The 17,786-nt window shown below is 46.5% G+C and overlaps 2 protein-coding genes across 2 annotated transcripts; both read left to right on the top strand.

Annotated features, from left to right (window-relative positions):
* Nucleotides 5,795–6,931, top strand: LOC8077501. Its single transcript, XM_002463377.2, has one exon. The coding sequence runs from the start codon at nucleotides 5,905–5,907 to the stop codon at nucleotides 6,517–6,519; it is 615 nt and encodes a 204-aa protein (XP_002463422.2). The 5' UTR covers nucleotides 5,795–5,904; the 3' UTR covers nucleotides 6,520–6,931.
* On the top strand, nucleotides 9,226–13,034 carry LOC8076889 (RINT1-like protein MAG2L). The gene is made up of 4 exons (XM_002463376.2): nucleotides 9,226–9,564; nucleotides 9,730–9,837; nucleotides 10,493–10,602; nucleotides 10,735–13,034. Exons 1-4 carry the CDS (start codon nucleotides 9,324–9,326, stop codon nucleotides 12,694–12,696), a joined length of 2,421 nt encoding a protein of 806 aa, XP_002463421.1. The 5' UTR covers nucleotides 9,226–9,323; the 3' UTR covers nucleotides 12,697–13,034.

Below are 17,786 nucleotides of genomic sequence, written 5' to 3'. Positions count from 1 at the left end.
AGGGGCCATGGAATCCTTTTCATTTCCGGGCGCCGTGGTTCGGTAATGGTAGGTACACAGTAATTTTATACTATTACTACTTAAGTACTCCATGTAGGAGAGTATTGTATTGTGTCCACCTACAAAAATGTATACATGCTTGTATATGTTCTGAAGAAGGGCAGCGCTAGTCAGCTTCTTGCTAGGATGAGGAGGATATTCTGAAACTTGTTTTAAGATCAGACACCCAGAGAATGATAGAATATACTACGTACTACTAGTGGGCGAGTATGAAAATGAACTAGTGGATCAGGGAGCAAGTGTAGCAAGTCAAACAGGGCCTTGTTTAGTTCACCCTGAAAACCAAAAAGTTTTCAAGATTTTCCGTCACATCGAATCTTGTGACACATGCATGAAACATTAAATATAAACGAAAACAAAAACTAATTACACACTTTAGCTGTAAATCACAAGATGAATCTTTTGATCCTAGTTAGTCTATGATTGGATAATATTTGTCACAAACAAACGAAAGTGCTACAGTATCGAAAACTTTTTACTTTTCGAAACTAAACAAGACCCAGGCCTATGAAGAAGTAGTTTTATATTTATAATATGGGAATGGGATGGGAGCATCTCATGTGTATGGGCCATGCATGTGGACTCTAGCTCCTCTAATAATAAATAAAAATAAATAAATGAACCGCGGATGGCTACCAAAACCACAACAGGCTGATGCCATCATGGCCTCACAACCTCGTCACTTCTGAAGCTACTGTAGCTGCCTAGCTAGAAAAAGGGTCAAGACTCGAGAGCTGGATCAGTACGTTTTCAGCAGACAACGTTGAAACGGTTTGAAGCCAGCAGCAGCCAATCGCTGTGTGCTATTGCTATATATGCTAGGGTCTTGTTTAGTTTCGAAAAAAATTCGGATTTCGGCACCGTAGCATTTTCGATTTTATTTGATAAATATTATCTAATCATAAACTAACTAGGCTCAAAAGATTCATCTCGTGATTTACAGGCAAACTGTGTAATTAGTTTTTTATTTTCGTCTATATCTAATGCTTCATGCATATGCTCCAAGATTTGATGTGACGGGAAATTTTAAAAAGTTTTTGATTTTCGGGGGTGAAGTAAACAAGGCCGACCTAGCTACGAGGGTTCGGCTGCTAAGAGCATCTCCAAGAGACTTTACAAATGAATTTTGCATTTGGTGTTGTTTGCAAAGTCTCAAACTCATTTACAAAGTCTAAAAATAGTCCAACTCCAAGGGACTTTGCATTTAGATTTGGCAAACCCAAAGTATGGACTCCACCTCCGATTTTTTTTTTCACCGATCGCGCCCGCGCGTTTTTTTCCCTTCGCGCCATTTTGACGTACGTCGTGCGTGCCAGTCGCCGCCCAGGCCAGGTCCGCGCCAGTTGCCGCCCAGCCCAGGTCTTCGCGCCAGTCGCCGCCCAGCCCAGGCCACATTCGTCGTTCGTCACCGTCGTCGTTGGCGTCAGTTTGGCTCCATCCACCTACGGCAGCTGGAGGGACGGCGGGCACGCACGGCAGCTGGAGGGCGGGCGCGCGCGGCAGGGAGGGCGGACGGGCGTAGAGAAAATCGCGCAGGGTGGGGGGCGGGGGGACAGAGTCCGACGTGGAAGGCCAAAATTGTAGATGCAAAGTGGTGGGAAGGTTTGCATATATGCAAAGCCTCAACCTCTATTTGCAAAGTTAACCAAATTGCAAACCTTATTTGCAAAACCATTGGAGAGGTATTTTCTACTCTTTTTTGCAAATAGAGCAATGCAAAGTTTGTTTGCAAAGCCCTTGGAGATGCTCTAACCATGCATCTCCGTTTTCTCATGTCAAAGATGCATGCATTCTTTGGTGGTATACCCACTTGCTTGTCACTTGATGATATACCTTCACTTCACAGAGGTTAATATTACTGCTGCATTTCTGGATGATAGTAGGTGACTGAAGAGATTAGTTAGTACGTACCTTTTTCTGATCATGTCAAACAAGTTGGGCTTCAGCTTTGCAGCTGACAACTAATACTGACGTGTTGGCAATATAATGCAACACACATCCCCCCATCCATTTGACCACCAATTAAGACAGTGGAATTACATAGTACATCTTTAATTAGTGGTAATAATAAGCGATGAGTATAATGGAGTGGTTGACGGACCAACAAGCAAAAATGGCACGCAAAAGTCTTCCAGGCCGGGCACTCAATCACAAGGGGAATGCCGAATACTACTACTTCAGGTAGCCCTCATGGGATGTTCTTTGATCGATCAATGTATTGTAAACTAATCCAAGGACCATGCATGCGATTCAATAATAATCTTGCAATGCCAAAGCTCTTCGTTCTGGATCGGCCAGTGGACTTGAAACTGCAAGTAGTATAGTAATATACTCCTACTTTTGACGCTCCCAATGCGCGCGACTAGGCGTACGTATAATATGTCGGATATTGACCACTGCTAGGTGGTGGTTCCTGTAGTTTAATACTACTAGTACGTACAATACAAACTGGAGTGGTTGGCTGATGCTGAATTGCATTGCGCTGGGGGGGTTTTCAACGCTGACAAACGTCGGAACGCGTCAAATTTGTTCAGTTGTGTCGTCGTGCAGAGTGATCCGCCGATCATCGATCAGGGCATGCAGCATCATATGCATGTGCTCCTAGCTAGCTTGTCCCTCCCTGTGTGCCACGCTGTGGCGCTTTGCTTTGCTGCTGCAGACGCGTTAGGTTGCTGGTCCGGACTGTACGTCTCTGCGGCTTGAGAGTTCAGACTAGTGGATCCAACCCAGTTGCTGGCTGCTGCTGGTTTTGCTCAGCATGCAGCGCGCCATGCGTATAGCTAGGGAGCGTGGATGGTGAGAGGAGAGCTAGCAGGCGCCGTGTTCGTACGTGTGCTTTGAATTGAACGCAGCGCAGGTTTGGACTTGTGTGTGCCAATGTTTTCCTAAACGCTAAACGGTAAACAGTCGGTCACCTGCCGTTTAGCCATTATTCAGGCTAAACAGTCCATTAAACGGACTAAACGGTCAATTAAACAGACTAAACAGATGATTAAACGGAAACAGTGTACCATTGTGTAGCGTTTACACGGCGTTTAAACGGTCTAAACGGCCGTTTAGGCGAACAGCTGTGTGCTCCTGCAGGGTCAGGTCAACCATGTAACCGTACAGCGTCAACAACTCTGGCCTTATTGCGCAGTGCATGCATGCGTTACCCCCTCTCCGTCGGCGGTCCATGCATGACTTTGACCTCGCCCCATCGCATTCAGTTCACAGCAACAAGCTAATAAGTCCGGGTGATCCCTGCTAGCTCCTACGTACGGCTACGGGTTAAGAAAAACATAACTCCGGCAAGCCATCTATATACAAGAAAATATGCTCTCACATGCTGAAGCTGTAGTGTTATGCACCCTGCTCTATAAATAGCCATGCGTAAGAGTAGATTTTAAGATTGATAGTTTCATATGACACTCTCACATAACTTTGAAATATGTACAATAGCTTATCTCTTGATTAAAAAATAGCTTTTCTCTGTCTTATATTAAAATATAAGATAAATACTTAAAAGCTAGTTTAAAAGTCAATTGTTGGAGCTGCTCTAAGTGATATATGTATGGTGTCAAGTAGAGGAACCAAGCATCTCGTGATCTACTAGAGATTGATCTTAGCCGCCAGATGACCAAAATTGATAATCTAAATCCGCTGTTGGACAGTTAACCTTGATTGACGGTCTCTAAATAAGTATTGTTCTCGCTTATCAAAAAGTCAGACTATTTTAGCTTTGACCAAATCTAAATCCACTAACTATTTCTCTTACACATGCCAAGGTGTTTATCTTTACAGTCCACTATCATTTGTCACTAGCGATTTCTCTTGATATGCAAGTTGTCTACCTCAGCAATCCGCTATCGTTTACAATTAAAGTTCAGTTCCTGCACTACCAACACTATACATATATATTTCTCCTTCATTCCTACGATGACGCGCGGAGAATCCACATAGTATATATTAACATTTGTAGTACATAATTAGTACCGTTACATAGATCGCTGAATCGTTTTTCATAATAACTTTATTTGGAGATATAAATATTATTAATAATTTCTATAAATTTAATCAGACTAAAAGAATTGACTGGCACGAATACCATAACAGTATTTATTTAGAGACAGAGAGAGCAAACTCCTAGTCTATGTAAAGGAAAGAAAATTTGCTTCTCCATTTGCCAAGATAGGTAGGTGTGGATTCACAGTAACCTTCCCCGTCCAGCTCTTGCCTTGATCAAGCAAGATGGGTAGCTTAACTCGTGAGTAATCGCCTCGGTCCCATCTTCTGCTAGGGAGGACAGCGTGCATTGTAAAACAACACCCCATCCCTGGTGCACCATGGGCGTGGCGTGTCGTTGTAACTCTAAAATTTTCTCGATCTTAATAAAATGATACGCAGACCTTTTACACACAGAGAAAAAAAATAGTAACCTCATCTTTTTTTTACCCCACCCACAATACAAAAGGGGCATGATGGAATCACCACGTAAGGGTAGTAGACTTGGACGACGTTGAGAGTAACCAGGCTCCGTGAAGGGAAGAAGTGAATCCAGATAGTTGGGGCGTCGTTTTCGCTGGGTTAAAGTGAAAATGTCGCATTGCTTTTGCTTGGATTGGAGTAAGCAGTAACCCCGTTGATTGAGTGGCGGTGGACGCAGCATCTCCTCCTCCGTCTCCGTCGCCGTCGGTGAGGGCGCGAGGGACGGGAACAGACTAGCGAGTAGCGAGAGGAGAGAGCCAGCCGGGGTACGGTGCTGGCTGGCTCCCTGGTTTCCTTCATCATTTGATAGGATATATGGCGACGGCCGCACCCAGATTCTGGCTCCAAATTAAGGCCACGGATCCGATCAGCCTTTGTTTATATATGTTACTAGTACCAAAAAGAAAAAGACTGATATCTAGAGGGAAACTGTTTTGTGATTGTGAACGGAATGGGAATTATTCTAGTTTCTAGAAGAAATCCAGGAAATATGTATTATATGGATGATGAGTCGGTTCCAGAGCAGCAGCAAATGGTAGAGAGTGAGTGAGGAAATGTGGTGATGTGATTCCTGCCTGGGCTTTTGTTACCAAATTAAGGAGCATGGGAGATCTGCCGTCGGCAGAGGAGATCCCCGGCGAGAGCGACGCCCGGCCCACCTACCGAAATTCCCGGCGATCGGTGGCCGGTTGCGTTGGAGTGGACTGGGATTGGATTGGATTGGATTGGATTTACCGGCACCTGCACCTACACCTGCGCGAATGACGATCATGCATGCTGGATGCCCTGCCCTGCACTGCACCAGACGGCAGACGCGTCGTCGTCCCAGCTCCGCCTCCGACCGACACCGCGGTCAGGATTCCCGGAGAGAGCCGTACTACTACTAGGTCGCCGTACGTGGAAATGGAAATACCCCCTCCGATCCTACAATTCCCCATGCATGCCCGTACGAGCGGTGCACATGATGATGGCAAAACTTTGGCGTCGGTCGGGTCGACCACACCACACCACAGTTGGCTGGCAGGTCAACCTCCGAAACGAAAAGCGTCGCACGGCATGCACATGCTTGCGGCGCGGGGTGCCAGACTGCCAGTGCCAGTGCCTGAGGGGCGCCTGGCGGTAGTGCCACCTCCGACACCCTCCCAGACACGCCGACGGCCACCCACCCCACGCGGTTTCCCCGTCCGTCCCCATCCATCGACATCGTCATCCCTTTCCCTTCCAACTCGCTGCGCCTCGCCCTCGCCTCCTATAAACTCAACTTGGCACTCCACCACTCGCCTCCCCCTCCATTTCCTTCTCAGCTCTGCTCGATCGCCTAGCTAATCAAAAGGTCCAACCGTGCGTCGTCAGGAAAACACAAACAACACCACTATTATGGACGCCATGTCCTGCCTGCAGGCGGCGCCGCTGCTGGCGACCCCCTACACGGACGCCGCCATCGCGCGGGCGCTCCACTTCACCACCACCACCATGTCAACCCACGACTCCTCCTCGTCTTCCTCCTCCCTCTCTCACCACCACCACTCGCCCCTTCTTCTCAGCGCCCTCGCCGACCTCCCGTCGCCCTACTACTACGCTCCGCCACCGCACGCGGCCGCCACCTGCTGCGACTCCGTGCTTGTGGCCGACTCGCCGCGCCGCCGCACCTCGCCGACCCACCGCCACAACCATGCGCCGGCGGGAGCGCGCGCGGGGAAGCGCCGGTCGCGGGCGTCGAAGCGCGCGCCCACCACCTACATCAGCACCGACCCCGCCAACTTCCGCCTCATGGTGCAGCAGATCACCGGCGTGCAGGCCGGGGTGGACGACCTGCAGGCGATGCTCCAGGTCCAGCAGGCGCTCGACGCCGCCGCGCTGCTGCCGGCGGCCGACGAGGCGTCGGCGCTTCGTCAACACCAGCTCCAGCAGCAGCCGTGCTTCCCCACGCTCGACTCGTGGAACGTCTCCAACGTCGTCATGTACGAGACCAACAGCGCGGAGATGCTGTGAGCAGCCACCAGCGGCCGGGTCAGATGGATCACAGCGGCGGCGGCCGCCGGGGGATTTATATATAACTCTCATGCGTGCATGTGCATGCATTGCCGGCCCCGGCCCGGCCGCCACCAACGTAGATGCATGCATGGCCGGATCGAGGAGGGAGGGAGGAACAAGCTAAGCCTAGTATATAGCGTATCTGCTGTACATCTAGCTTAGCATGCATATATGCATCTGTCTGCAGTGTCGTCGAGACGTACTGTACTAGCTAGCTCCAGATTACCGTACGTGTACGTACGTACGAGCTGGTGCCGTAGTAGTAGTAGTAGTAGCTTCTAATTTACCAGCAATCAGCAGCTTTCAATTTGTATGGTTCATCAGGATAAGCTAGCTAATCAAGGCAGCTAATTAAGCTAATTTTATACCATGCAGTTCCATTTCGCTCGATCCGTTCATATCCAATGATCGAACGAAGATCGATCAAATAGATGCAACAAAATACTAACTAGTACAGTACACATTGGTAGCACAACAACGCCCGTAACACACGCAAGAGCGGAGTAGGTAGCCCAGCTACTGCTAGTCGAAAATGTGTGATGTGAGATCATATCATCAGTTGATCACTTGAGATCTAGCGTCGTTGCGTGCTTGAAACGTAACGGAAATCTAAGCATAGAGCCGGCCGGCCGGGCATTGATGCCGGAGCTGGATGGCCGGCCGGCCGGCGCAGCAAGTGCAGGGAAGAAAGCAACCGGCCAGCCCGGAGCGGCAACGTACGACATTCATGGCGATGTACGGACGGCAGGCGCCGGAGCTTCCGGCATCGTTGTGGTCGTCGGGCGGCGGGTCGGGGCGGGGCAGCTTGCATGCAAGGAATCTTGTGGGAGCTTTTGCACCATTCCATTTTGAATTGAATACAGTTCCAACACAATTTGGACATGTTTGGTACAGCTCACAGCAGCTTCATGAGTTGTTGTGAGCTGTTTTTTTACTAAACACTTATTTCCAAAACAACTTCATGGGTGAAGCTGTTTTTCCCCTCCTCCCACAAAGATATAAGTCGAGATGAAGCTGAAAAAAACAGCTTATTGTAGCTCTCTCCCTCATTTCTCTATCAACTATACATGAAGTAGTCGGTGAAGCTATTTTGCCAAACAATTTTTCCAAAACAACTTAGCTTCATCTAGAAAGTCATTCATGGAGCTATTTTCTAAAAAAACAACTTTACTAGTGAAGCTGACCTGTACCAAACAAGCCCAAAGTATATAGCTTCGGTTCTTTTTTTTTTTTTGCCTCTGTACTGCGCTGCAGCCGTTGAGTATTTGATGTCCGATCCGACACTGTTCATATATATAGGATAGGATGTAGTACATTAATTTTTGCACTGATTTTTTCTTCCAAATTTGATTGAATTTCTGAAAAAAAATGCATATGTGTTGATTCCCAAAGGAAGAAAAAATCGCATTCTGTGATCGGAGGAGACAACGATCGTGGGGCGGCGCCGGGCGGGGATTATATCGACCTGCTCATCTGTCAACCTGTGTACAGTGAGTAGTACGTGGTGTGCCGCTGGGGGGTCCAGTCCATGCTGTCCGTTGAACTTGAAATTGTAATCTGCTTCTGTTTGTACCGGGCCTTGACGAAGAGGTCCATCGTCACCCAACGGGCTATATATTATGGGACGGCTTTCCGGCCCAAGAGCCATCTATGAGTGAGATGGATCTGTGCGTTTGTTTTCCTCTGCATTTGTATTCTGACAGTGTTCTGAACTTCTGACACAGCGATTTTTTTATTTTTAGCCCAAATTTGAAACAAATTCTAAATTTGACCCTGTTTGAAAAGTTTTTCTAAAACTAGACCGTTTGGCCCTGCCACCATGCATGACGGGGCAAATTCACAGCATCCCGCCATGATTCACGGCAGGTTGCCTCTAACCCGCCATGATGGAAGGCAGGGTCCACGTCAGCACCACTCGCCAGCCAGCGGCCACGTGGACACCCTACCCCGCCACCATGCATGGCGGGGTGCTGTGAATTTGCCCCGCCATGCATGGTGGCGGAGCCAAACGACCTAGTTTTGAAAAAAAAAATCGTAACCAGGTCAAAATTGAAATTTGTTTTAAATTTAGGTTAAAAATAAAAAAAAAAAAATCGATACAGCCAGAGATTGAAGGAGCACAATTGTGCTTGTCATGTCAGCAGCTGCATTTTCATGCATCACCTCAACACTGTTTAGTTTTCATTTTTCAAAGATTCTTCATCACATCAAATCTTTAAACGCTTTATAAAAACATTAAATATAAATAAAATAAATAAATAATTGTATAATTTATCTGTAATTTGCGAGACGATTTTTTTGCGCATTGTTAGACCATGTTTTGACAATAATTATCAAATACAAACAAAAATACTACAATAGTTAAATCTAAATTTTTTCACCAATTAAATAAGGCCGAACGGGTCCCATTTCCATCACCACAGAAAATGGAAAATGTTTTTTTTTTGCAGCCGTTCATCTCCCATCCCTGCGATCAGTTCAGATCAGCTCCTTTTTTTTTCAAAAAAAAAAGAGTTCACATCGGCCCCGCGCCGGCGGGTCCCACGCGACAGACAGACAGACAGACAGACCCAGGATTCGGCCACGCACGCACGTTGTCGCCTTTCCCGTCCGGTCCCACTCCCACCCACGCCGGGACGCACAGGCAAGCCACACCACACCTCCCTCCCTCACGCACTGCTGGCCTGGCTCTGGGCTCTGGCTGGTTGGCTTCCCCCTTCCCCCTCTCTCTCGCCCGCCTCCCAACCCAACGCTCCCATCCCATGCCGTCACCCCCGCGGCTGCGGCCGCCGCCGGCGAGTGTGCGGGCCTTCCTGGACGCGCACTTCGCGTCCCCCGACGACCTCGCGGCCGCGCCCGCGCTCGCGGAGCTCCTGCGCCGCGAGTGCGCCGGGCTCGACGCCTCGCTCCGCCGCGCCGAGGCGCGCCTCGGTGCCGCGGCCGCGTCCTGGCTCGCGCGCTCCGCCGAGGCCCGCGCCGACCTCCTCCGCGTCCGGTCACGAGGTTCGTTCGCACGTTCGCTCCCCTCAACAGTAGTGAACCCTAGCTGCTGGATGGGGTTTTAGTCCCGGTGCCGCGGGGGCGCTGAGGCTGAGGCTGAGGCTGCCCGTCCCCTCCACACTCCACACTCCACTGCTGATCCGGCTCGGTTTCCTCTTTCTTTCCTAGGGGTGCGCGTCCGAGCGGAGGACGACGGCGCCGAGGCGGCCAGGACGGTGGGGCTGCCGGCGCTTGTGCGGGAGATCCAACGGATCGACACCATCCGGCTCTACGCGGGTCAGCATCTCTTCCTCCGATTCATGTGGTGTGGACGTTTACATGGTGCCACGGGCAAATACAATGTGACTGGTTATAGATTACATACGAAATTGGTTGCTACCTCATGCTTACGGAGCTAGGCCATATGAGTGTGTTCTGGAGCCTGCGTTATAGTTACATTGTTGCTGCGCGATGGGCCTTTTGGTAACTTAATTAATACGTGATTTATTTCCTGCAACAGTATAATCTGGTGATCCTTTTTTGTGTCCACTGGGTTTGTCAGCGCTGAAAAATATCCATATCACTGACTTCCTACAGTGCTGGGAAATGTAGTCCTCATGATTGTGATGAATGTAGAAGCTTCTGTGTTGGTTTCAGTACCGGTCTATGCACATGAAGGTTCGGGCCACATAAACAAGTATAGTAAGTTTGTATCCGAGTCCATCGACATTATCTCGTAGTTTAAACACTTGCTCCTGGCTGTACCAGTTCATAGTTTGATTTTGATTTCATTCCCCCTCTGCATCAAACTCTGCTCACCTTTGCAATTTGCTACGAGATGGGTTTCTGTTGTCTGCTATTGTTTGTCACTATATCTTCTTTGAGACCTCTAGCTCTGTATGGTGTAGAAATGTATAGTGCTTTCTGTAACTTTGCTATGCTGACATTCCAGAAGCTACTCTACAGTTGGAAGCTTTGGTTGGCAACCTGGAAGATGTGGCATTTTCCATCGTTAGGCAGGCCCCAAAGTTCAACCTATCATCCATACTTCGAAAATCAAATGTGAGGCCCTTCGTCTTTCTTTCACTTCATCTGTTGCTGCAGATGCAGCTGATAAAATGTCATGCTGATATATGTGTCTCAGCAGCTAGTTTGCAAAATAAGGATGACATCCTTATTCTCTGTCGAATGTAGGAAACAGAATGGAAGCAAGGGAAGCTCCTCCACGCTGTCGATGCTGTGAGGGATATTGAGCGAGAATTAGTACGGATCAGCACTAGTAGGCCGCAGTGGACCAACCTTGTCGTGGCTGTTGATTCTAGAGTGGACAAAACTCTTTCCATTTTGAGGCCTCAAGCACTCACGGATTATCGGGCTCTACTAGCATCACTAGGCTGGCCACCTTCATTGTCTTCATCAGACACAGAGAAGGATAAGTACTCCCAAATTCCGAATCCTCTAGTCTTGATGAATAAAGAAAACAAAGAGAGATACTCTCAAAGCTTCCAAGCACTGTGTGCTCTCCAACATGTGCAGGGCAACCGTGAATTGCGCCTGTGTCAAACAGCAGAAGTGACTCCTGCCCTGGCAGATTTTAAGTACTTCAATAGGACTGCTTGCTTCGACAATGGGCTTTGGGCGATAGATGAATTGGTTCACCCTATTGCTTCAAGGATGGAATATCATTTTGCGAAATGGTCTGAACAGCCAGAGTTCATTTTTACCCTTGTTTACAAGATAACAAAGGATTTCATGGATGGGGTGGATGATGTCCTGCAGCCTTTGATTGATCGAGCAAGGCTAGTGGGATTAAGTGCCAAGGAATCTTGGGTAACTGGAATGGTGAAAATGCTTGTAGGATACCTTGAGCGGCAGATTTTCCCAGCACTTGTCTGCTCTTATCAGGATCATGCTACTGTTGGCAAACCTGAAGTAGATTCCTCTTGGATGCACTTAAATGACGTAATGATTTCTTTTGATAAAAGAATGCAGCTTCTTGCGGATTCAGGAATCCAGAAAATAGCATCTCTTTCTGAAGGTCTGTCTAGGTCCTTATCTGTCTTTTCAATATATACTGAGCACCCTGATTGGCTTCAGATATGGGCTGATGTTGAGCTTAGTTCAGCACAGGATAAGCTGAAATCTGAAATGGAAGATGAGACAAGTTGGTCATGTAGTGGTCAGCATGACCAGCTTGGTCACATGGAAAATTCAATGAAGTTTCTTCTCTCTACAAGAGAAGACTACAAAGCTCCTCCGGTGTGTGAATTTGTTATCAAAACTGCTTTGTCAATGGTTGAAAGAGGCCGTGCTCTGCCAAACAGGGGAATGCAGATCCAGTATAACAGATCCTCTTCAGTTAGGTTCCTGAATGACTTTTTTCTTGTCTTGCGTGAACGATGCGAAGCATTGCAATTGTCGAATACGGCATTAGAAGATCAGTCTTTGTCAAAAACTTCGTGTGCAATCAACGCCGCTCGTTACTGCGAGAATGTTCTTCGGGAATGGGATGAAGATACTACCTTCTTGGATATGGGTCCTCATGGATCTCTGTTTACAGATGAAATCAGCTTTTTAGTTAAATTAGGGACCAATTACCTGGAACAGATACTGTCTTCGGTTCTGCTTGAGTTTGAAGATCTGTCCTGGGAATATGTCCAGAACATTGGATCATGGAGTGGACAGACCATCTTAGATGATCAGACCTTGGATGAAGAAAATGCAGGAGTATCTCCTGGTTTTGTTGCCAGTCTAGATGTTCTGACAGACAGGACCACTAAGTTGAAGCGATATCTTAATTCCAAGGATTTCCTTGATCTCTGGAGGAGTATAGCGGAAGGCCTCGACTACTTCATCTACAGCAGCATACAATGGGGTGAAGTAAGTTTCTCTGATCCTGGAGTCATCCAGCTAAGAGTTGATACCAAAGCCCTTCTCCACATCTTTAGGCCCTTCTGTTCAAGACCTGAAGCTTTTCTCCCTTTTCTAAGTGAATCCCTGAGGTTATTGACCATGAAAAAGTCAGATGCACAGGGCTTGCTGGAAGTGCTAACGGATGACACGAAGAGTGACAATTGCCTAAAGCAGCAAGGATTGCACCATGTAAATTCTAGCCAGGCTGCAAAAATCTTAAGCAGCAGGAAGTTTTGTGGGTAATCTTGTTTGTACAAAGTGTAGCTGAGAATGACCTTCAGCGAAGCTTGATGTGAAAACTTTTATACTTGGAGATTAACATTTCCAGACCACAACAAAGACGGGTGCACTAACCAAGGAGCCGTCGCAATTGGCACATATGGCACACAACAGTGCCTTCCAAGGCTGACAGGATTTGACCACTGCTGTTTGGCTACTTCCTGGAATTCTTCAGGCGATAACTGGAGAGGGCCGTTCACGGAGTTTTACTTTATCTGCAAGCACGAAGCTGCCATGTATAATCAGCCCAATTTTTTACAATTTGGCCCTTTTTTTAAAGAAATTTCTCTTTTGGATCCCTAGAAAACTTAAATGCAGAATTGGACCTAGGAGGTCGACGCCGTGATGTATGGCGTCGAGGTTACACGTCTCGACACCGTGGATCACGGTGTCGAGCTTCCAAGCTTGTATCCACGTGGCGCCTGCGTGGCTGGGTACGTGGCCGTAGAAAATAGCCTCGGCGCCACATATCATGGCGTCGAGCTCGGCGCCACAGATCACAGCGTCGAGCTCGACACTGTAGATCACGGCGTTGACCCTCTTCTTCCAAAACGGCCAAGCCCTCTGTGCTCGCAGATCACGCGCCTGCCTTCTCCCTGTCGCCGTGCTCCTCCTCCCTCCCTGCTCGCGCCGCCCTGCCCCGCGCACCATCCCGCCCCTCACCGGCGCCCCGCCCCACGCACCGCCCCGCCCCGCCCCTCACCGGCTGTAACATTCCAAAAATTCACATTCAAAAATCACTCGCATTAAAAATTATTTTCAAAATATATTTCAAAAACTATAAAATAATTTGAGCTCTATAGTATCTCCATTTAATCCATCTATATTTTTTTCGCGCACAAATAATAGCGAGTACCAGCAAGCTTACATGCAAGAAAACATAGCAGTGCACCTACGCGAATATATATCTCATGCATGCATGCAGGACATGCCACCGTCCATTTGCATACACCTGCATGCAAGGACACGATGATTAGGCACGTAGCATTTTTAATGGCACGCAGCTGAGCGCTTTGGCCTATAAAAAGCCAGCCTCGGGTGCTCACTCTCACCACCCGAGAAGCACGTTCACTCACTCTCACTTCGCGTATACCGTATACGGCCATACGCACAAGCCGAGCTCGACTGTCGTCGCAAGACGAGGTGAGCAGCTCATGAGCATCTCCTTGCTCTTCTCTGTCTTTCTGTAGTATTTTTCCTGTATTTTTCCTTGTATTTGTCTGTACCGGTTCACTGCCAAGAACTCCACGAATAGAACCATGACATACAAAAGAGCTCTAATAACCTTTGCTAATTTCTCTCTAACCATGCATGCGTGGGCCATAAGCATTAACTCCAAATAGTACATGCATGCACCATGCACTGCCAGCCAAAAATCATCTCGTGAAGCATCCATTCCTTAATCATCGTTAGCCTTTTTCGTATGATTAAAGTCCGGCCATTTTACAAATACCATATGCTAACTCTGATTTTAATAATTTTTTTTTCTAAATTCATCTAAAATCATGATCTACCTCTCATATTAATTTCATGATTTTTGGAGCTCATTTGAATTTATGTGATTATTTATCTGTGCTTGTTGTCTGTGTCGTTCGTCGCGTATTTTAGTTGACGGAGTGAACGAGCCGGAAAACAAGAACGTTGGAGACGAGTACCGCGAGTTTGATGCCGAGGACCCGGACTGTCAGCAGGAGTTTGCCGAGGACGCCGACGGAGGCAAGTCCAACCAACCCCCTTTGATGCATATTGATCCTATTTTTAAACACAACCCGTAGAAGCCGTTTTAAATATTGCATGTACGATATATGTACGAAGTATTTTTGCTGCTTAGTTAAAACCTGTTGAATAGCCATCCTTGAATTGATATTACCCGGTAATTGTTTTGTTCGAACCTAGGAACAAATAATATGCTATGACAGAAATATTATTATTTAGTATGCTTAGGACTTGTTACTCATCCTGGATACTCATCGCTATATTTTGCCAAATATAATGATTTTAAAAGTAAAAGGTGTGAGTGGTGAAAATAAATTGTGGGTATTGTGAAAGGGTTAATGAACAAGTAATAGATGTGATTACTATGAAGATGGGGCAGATGGGATCTCTTTTGGGATGCCTTGGTGTTGTGGCTTATACCTTGCGAGGTTAAGCGTGAAGATATCCGCCTTGTCTCGATTAAGGACCGAGTTGATGATTCATCTTGCCTAACTCATTTATCGTACAACCACTCGCCTTGCATGGGAAAGGCTTAGTCTAAATCCCTCTAGTTAGTATGGCAATCACCTGGAGGCAGGTGTGCAACGGGACACTAAGTGATGTATGTGAAATTGTGAAAATATATGAAAAGAGCTTTGTGAATTATTGTGGTATCATGAAATGTGGCCTTAGTGTTCCCGTGGTGAGCGCCATTACTTAGCTATGGAGGGTAATGACTTTGATGGATCTGTGCTTGCACGACGGTGTAAGTTATGGTATCCTACTTGTGGGAAAAGTGTACAACCTCTGCAGAGTGTAAATCTATCTGGATAGCCGTGTCCGCGGTCTCGGACGGGTTATGGTTTGGTTTCAACAACTAGATGGGTTAGGATGAGTGAAAGCATGTGAGAGAGTGTGATTTTAGAAATAAATGGTTGATTGCCATTGTGTTGTGGGAACAAGGGTTCAACAACACTTAAAATTGTGATCAAAACCCCATTTTCAGAAATACTATCATATGTGAAAAAAGAGTTCTTTTACAACAGTATTTGTGAAGTAAAACCTTGCATGTGTAAAAAGATAGCTTTATGCAAATAAAACTAAGCCTCATCCTTGATTTATCCATATGCATATATATTGTTATCCCCTTCCGTAGGGTAAGGTTGGATTTGCTGAGTACTTTGTACTCACCCTTGCTTTATTAAACAGAGGAAGATCCGGACTTCGATCCCGAAGTGGCGTTCGAGTAAGGTCGTGTCTGCACCCAACTAAGCCTGTGGCATTGGGACTTGTCAGATGTTCGGTTGTGATATCGTTTGTTTCTGGGTCCTTTGGACCTATGTTGTATTTTGGTGTCTTATTATTATAGCGTGCCTTCATTGTCCACGCTTATCGAGACTACTGCGCTGAAACTTATCTGATGTAATAAATGTGTTACTAGCCTCCTGGGACTAGTATTGTATCACATTTGAGTTCCTGGTTTACCAGGGGCGCTTCACCGGCGCCGTGCACCGCCCCGCACACTGCCTCTCCCCTCGGCGTGGGCGGCCGACCTGGGAGGTGGGCAGCGGGGCGCCTCCTCATCCGCGGCGTGGGTGGCTCGTGCCACGGTCCGTGCTGCCGCCGGCGGGCGGGCAGCCGTCCCCCACCCGAAGCAGCGGTTTAGCCTACTCCCTACGAGCACACCTAAATTTCAGGTATTTTTTAAATTTTTAGTTTGTAGTTGGCATTGTTTTTATAATTTAGGTTGTTTTTAAATTTATTTTTAGTTAGTTATTAGTAAATAATAATTTAGTTAGTTATTAGTTTTATTAGTGTTATAATTTAGTTAGGTAATTCATCTAGCAATTTTTTATTTAGTATAGTTTTGGTGTCAATTAAGTTATTAGATAGGTAGTACTTGTAATAAATGTAGTTACCAAACATAGTTATATAGTTCGATAGTTAGGAAATATTATGTATTTTCATGTCGTATGTTCTTATTAACATAGTTATATAGTTAGCAAATTTAGTTATATAGTTAGCAAATTTAGTTATATAGTTGGGTATGTAGATTCTTATTAAATTAGATACACATATACAATGTGTCAAAAACTAAGAGATGAAAGAGTATATCTGGCTCTTCAATTTTTATGGATCAAATCAAACTTTCGATGGTCGAAATCTTGAATCCAAAGTTCGTGCTCGGTTTTTGGAGAGGAAGAGCCGAGAGGGGAGAAGAAAATATGAAATACGTCCACGGTTAGCGAAGGGCGGCTGCTGGTTTGTAGTTCCAGGCTCGACGCCGTGATCTATGGCGTCGAGCTATCTGCCACGTCAGAAGCCACGCTGGCCTCGGCAAGGGAGCTCGACGCCGTGATCCACGGCGTCGAGACATGTAACCTCGACGCCATGCATCACGGCGTCGACCCTCTGGGTCCAATTCTGTATTTAAGTTTTTCAGAAATCCAAAAGAGAAATATCTTAAAAAAAAGAGCCAAATTGTAAAAAAATAGGTATAATCAGTTTAGATTGTTTGATTAACTTGTAGTCGCCCTTGTGCGCAGAATGATTCAGCTGCCTCGTGCTTCTTAATTGATCCACACCGTCTTATTTCAGAACTAGATCTCAGAAGGAAAGATTTTCCCGCATCTCATAGCTTTACACGAATTGGAATTGTCTTCCTGTTTGTATCCGCTTGACTAAAATTTAGTCCAGTGCTAAAGATTAGCCCTTGAAATAAAGGGGCTAAAGTTTAGCCCATTGGACTGTTTGGATATTACACGACTAAAAGATGACTAAAAGGTGAAAGAGAAAGGAGAGAGAAAGATAGTAAAGTCATCAGTTAGCATTTTTAACCCCCTTTAGCCTACCATGTAAGGGCTAAAAGGGAAGGGCTAATCTTTACCCCCTTGGCCGTTCCCAACGGAACAAACAAATCGGTCTATTTGAGAGCTAAAACCAATAATAAAAAAAGAGAAGTAGCGAGCGCAGATATGGCAGATCAGAGGGGTTGAGAGAGAGGACTTCCTCGTTCTCCTCTGCCCAATAGAATTTCAGGTGCTCTCTCTCTCTCAAAAAAAAAGAAAAGAAAAGAAAAGAACTTCAGGACAGCTAGCGATCTGAGAATTCGGTGCTCGTTCTCCTCTGTGCCCAATAGAATTTCTGGACAGCTAGTGATTTGAGGACTGTTTGGGACGCCCTCAGCGCAGATCAGAAAACTCTAACCGTAAAACTAGTTATCGGAGGAGATACACAATGTGTCTTGGGTTTTTAAGGTCCTCTCTATAGTAGAATGAGAAAAATCTATTTCTTAATGAGAAAAATAATGGATTGAGGGAGGAGAGATCTTCCCCTTTATTTAAGGTGTGGGAGATTAT

This window comes from Sorghum bicolor, chromosome 2, assembly GCF_000003195.3.
Source record: "Sorghum bicolor cultivar BTx623 chromosome 2, Sorghum_bicolor_NCBIv3, whole genome shotgun sequence".
In the NCBI taxonomy this organism is placed as follows: domain Eukaryota; kingdom Viridiplantae; phylum Streptophyta; class Magnoliopsida; order Poales; family Poaceae; genus Sorghum; species Sorghum bicolor.
Note: the sequence above shows the minus strand (reverse complement) of the source record. Positions and strands in the feature narration are given on the sequence as shown.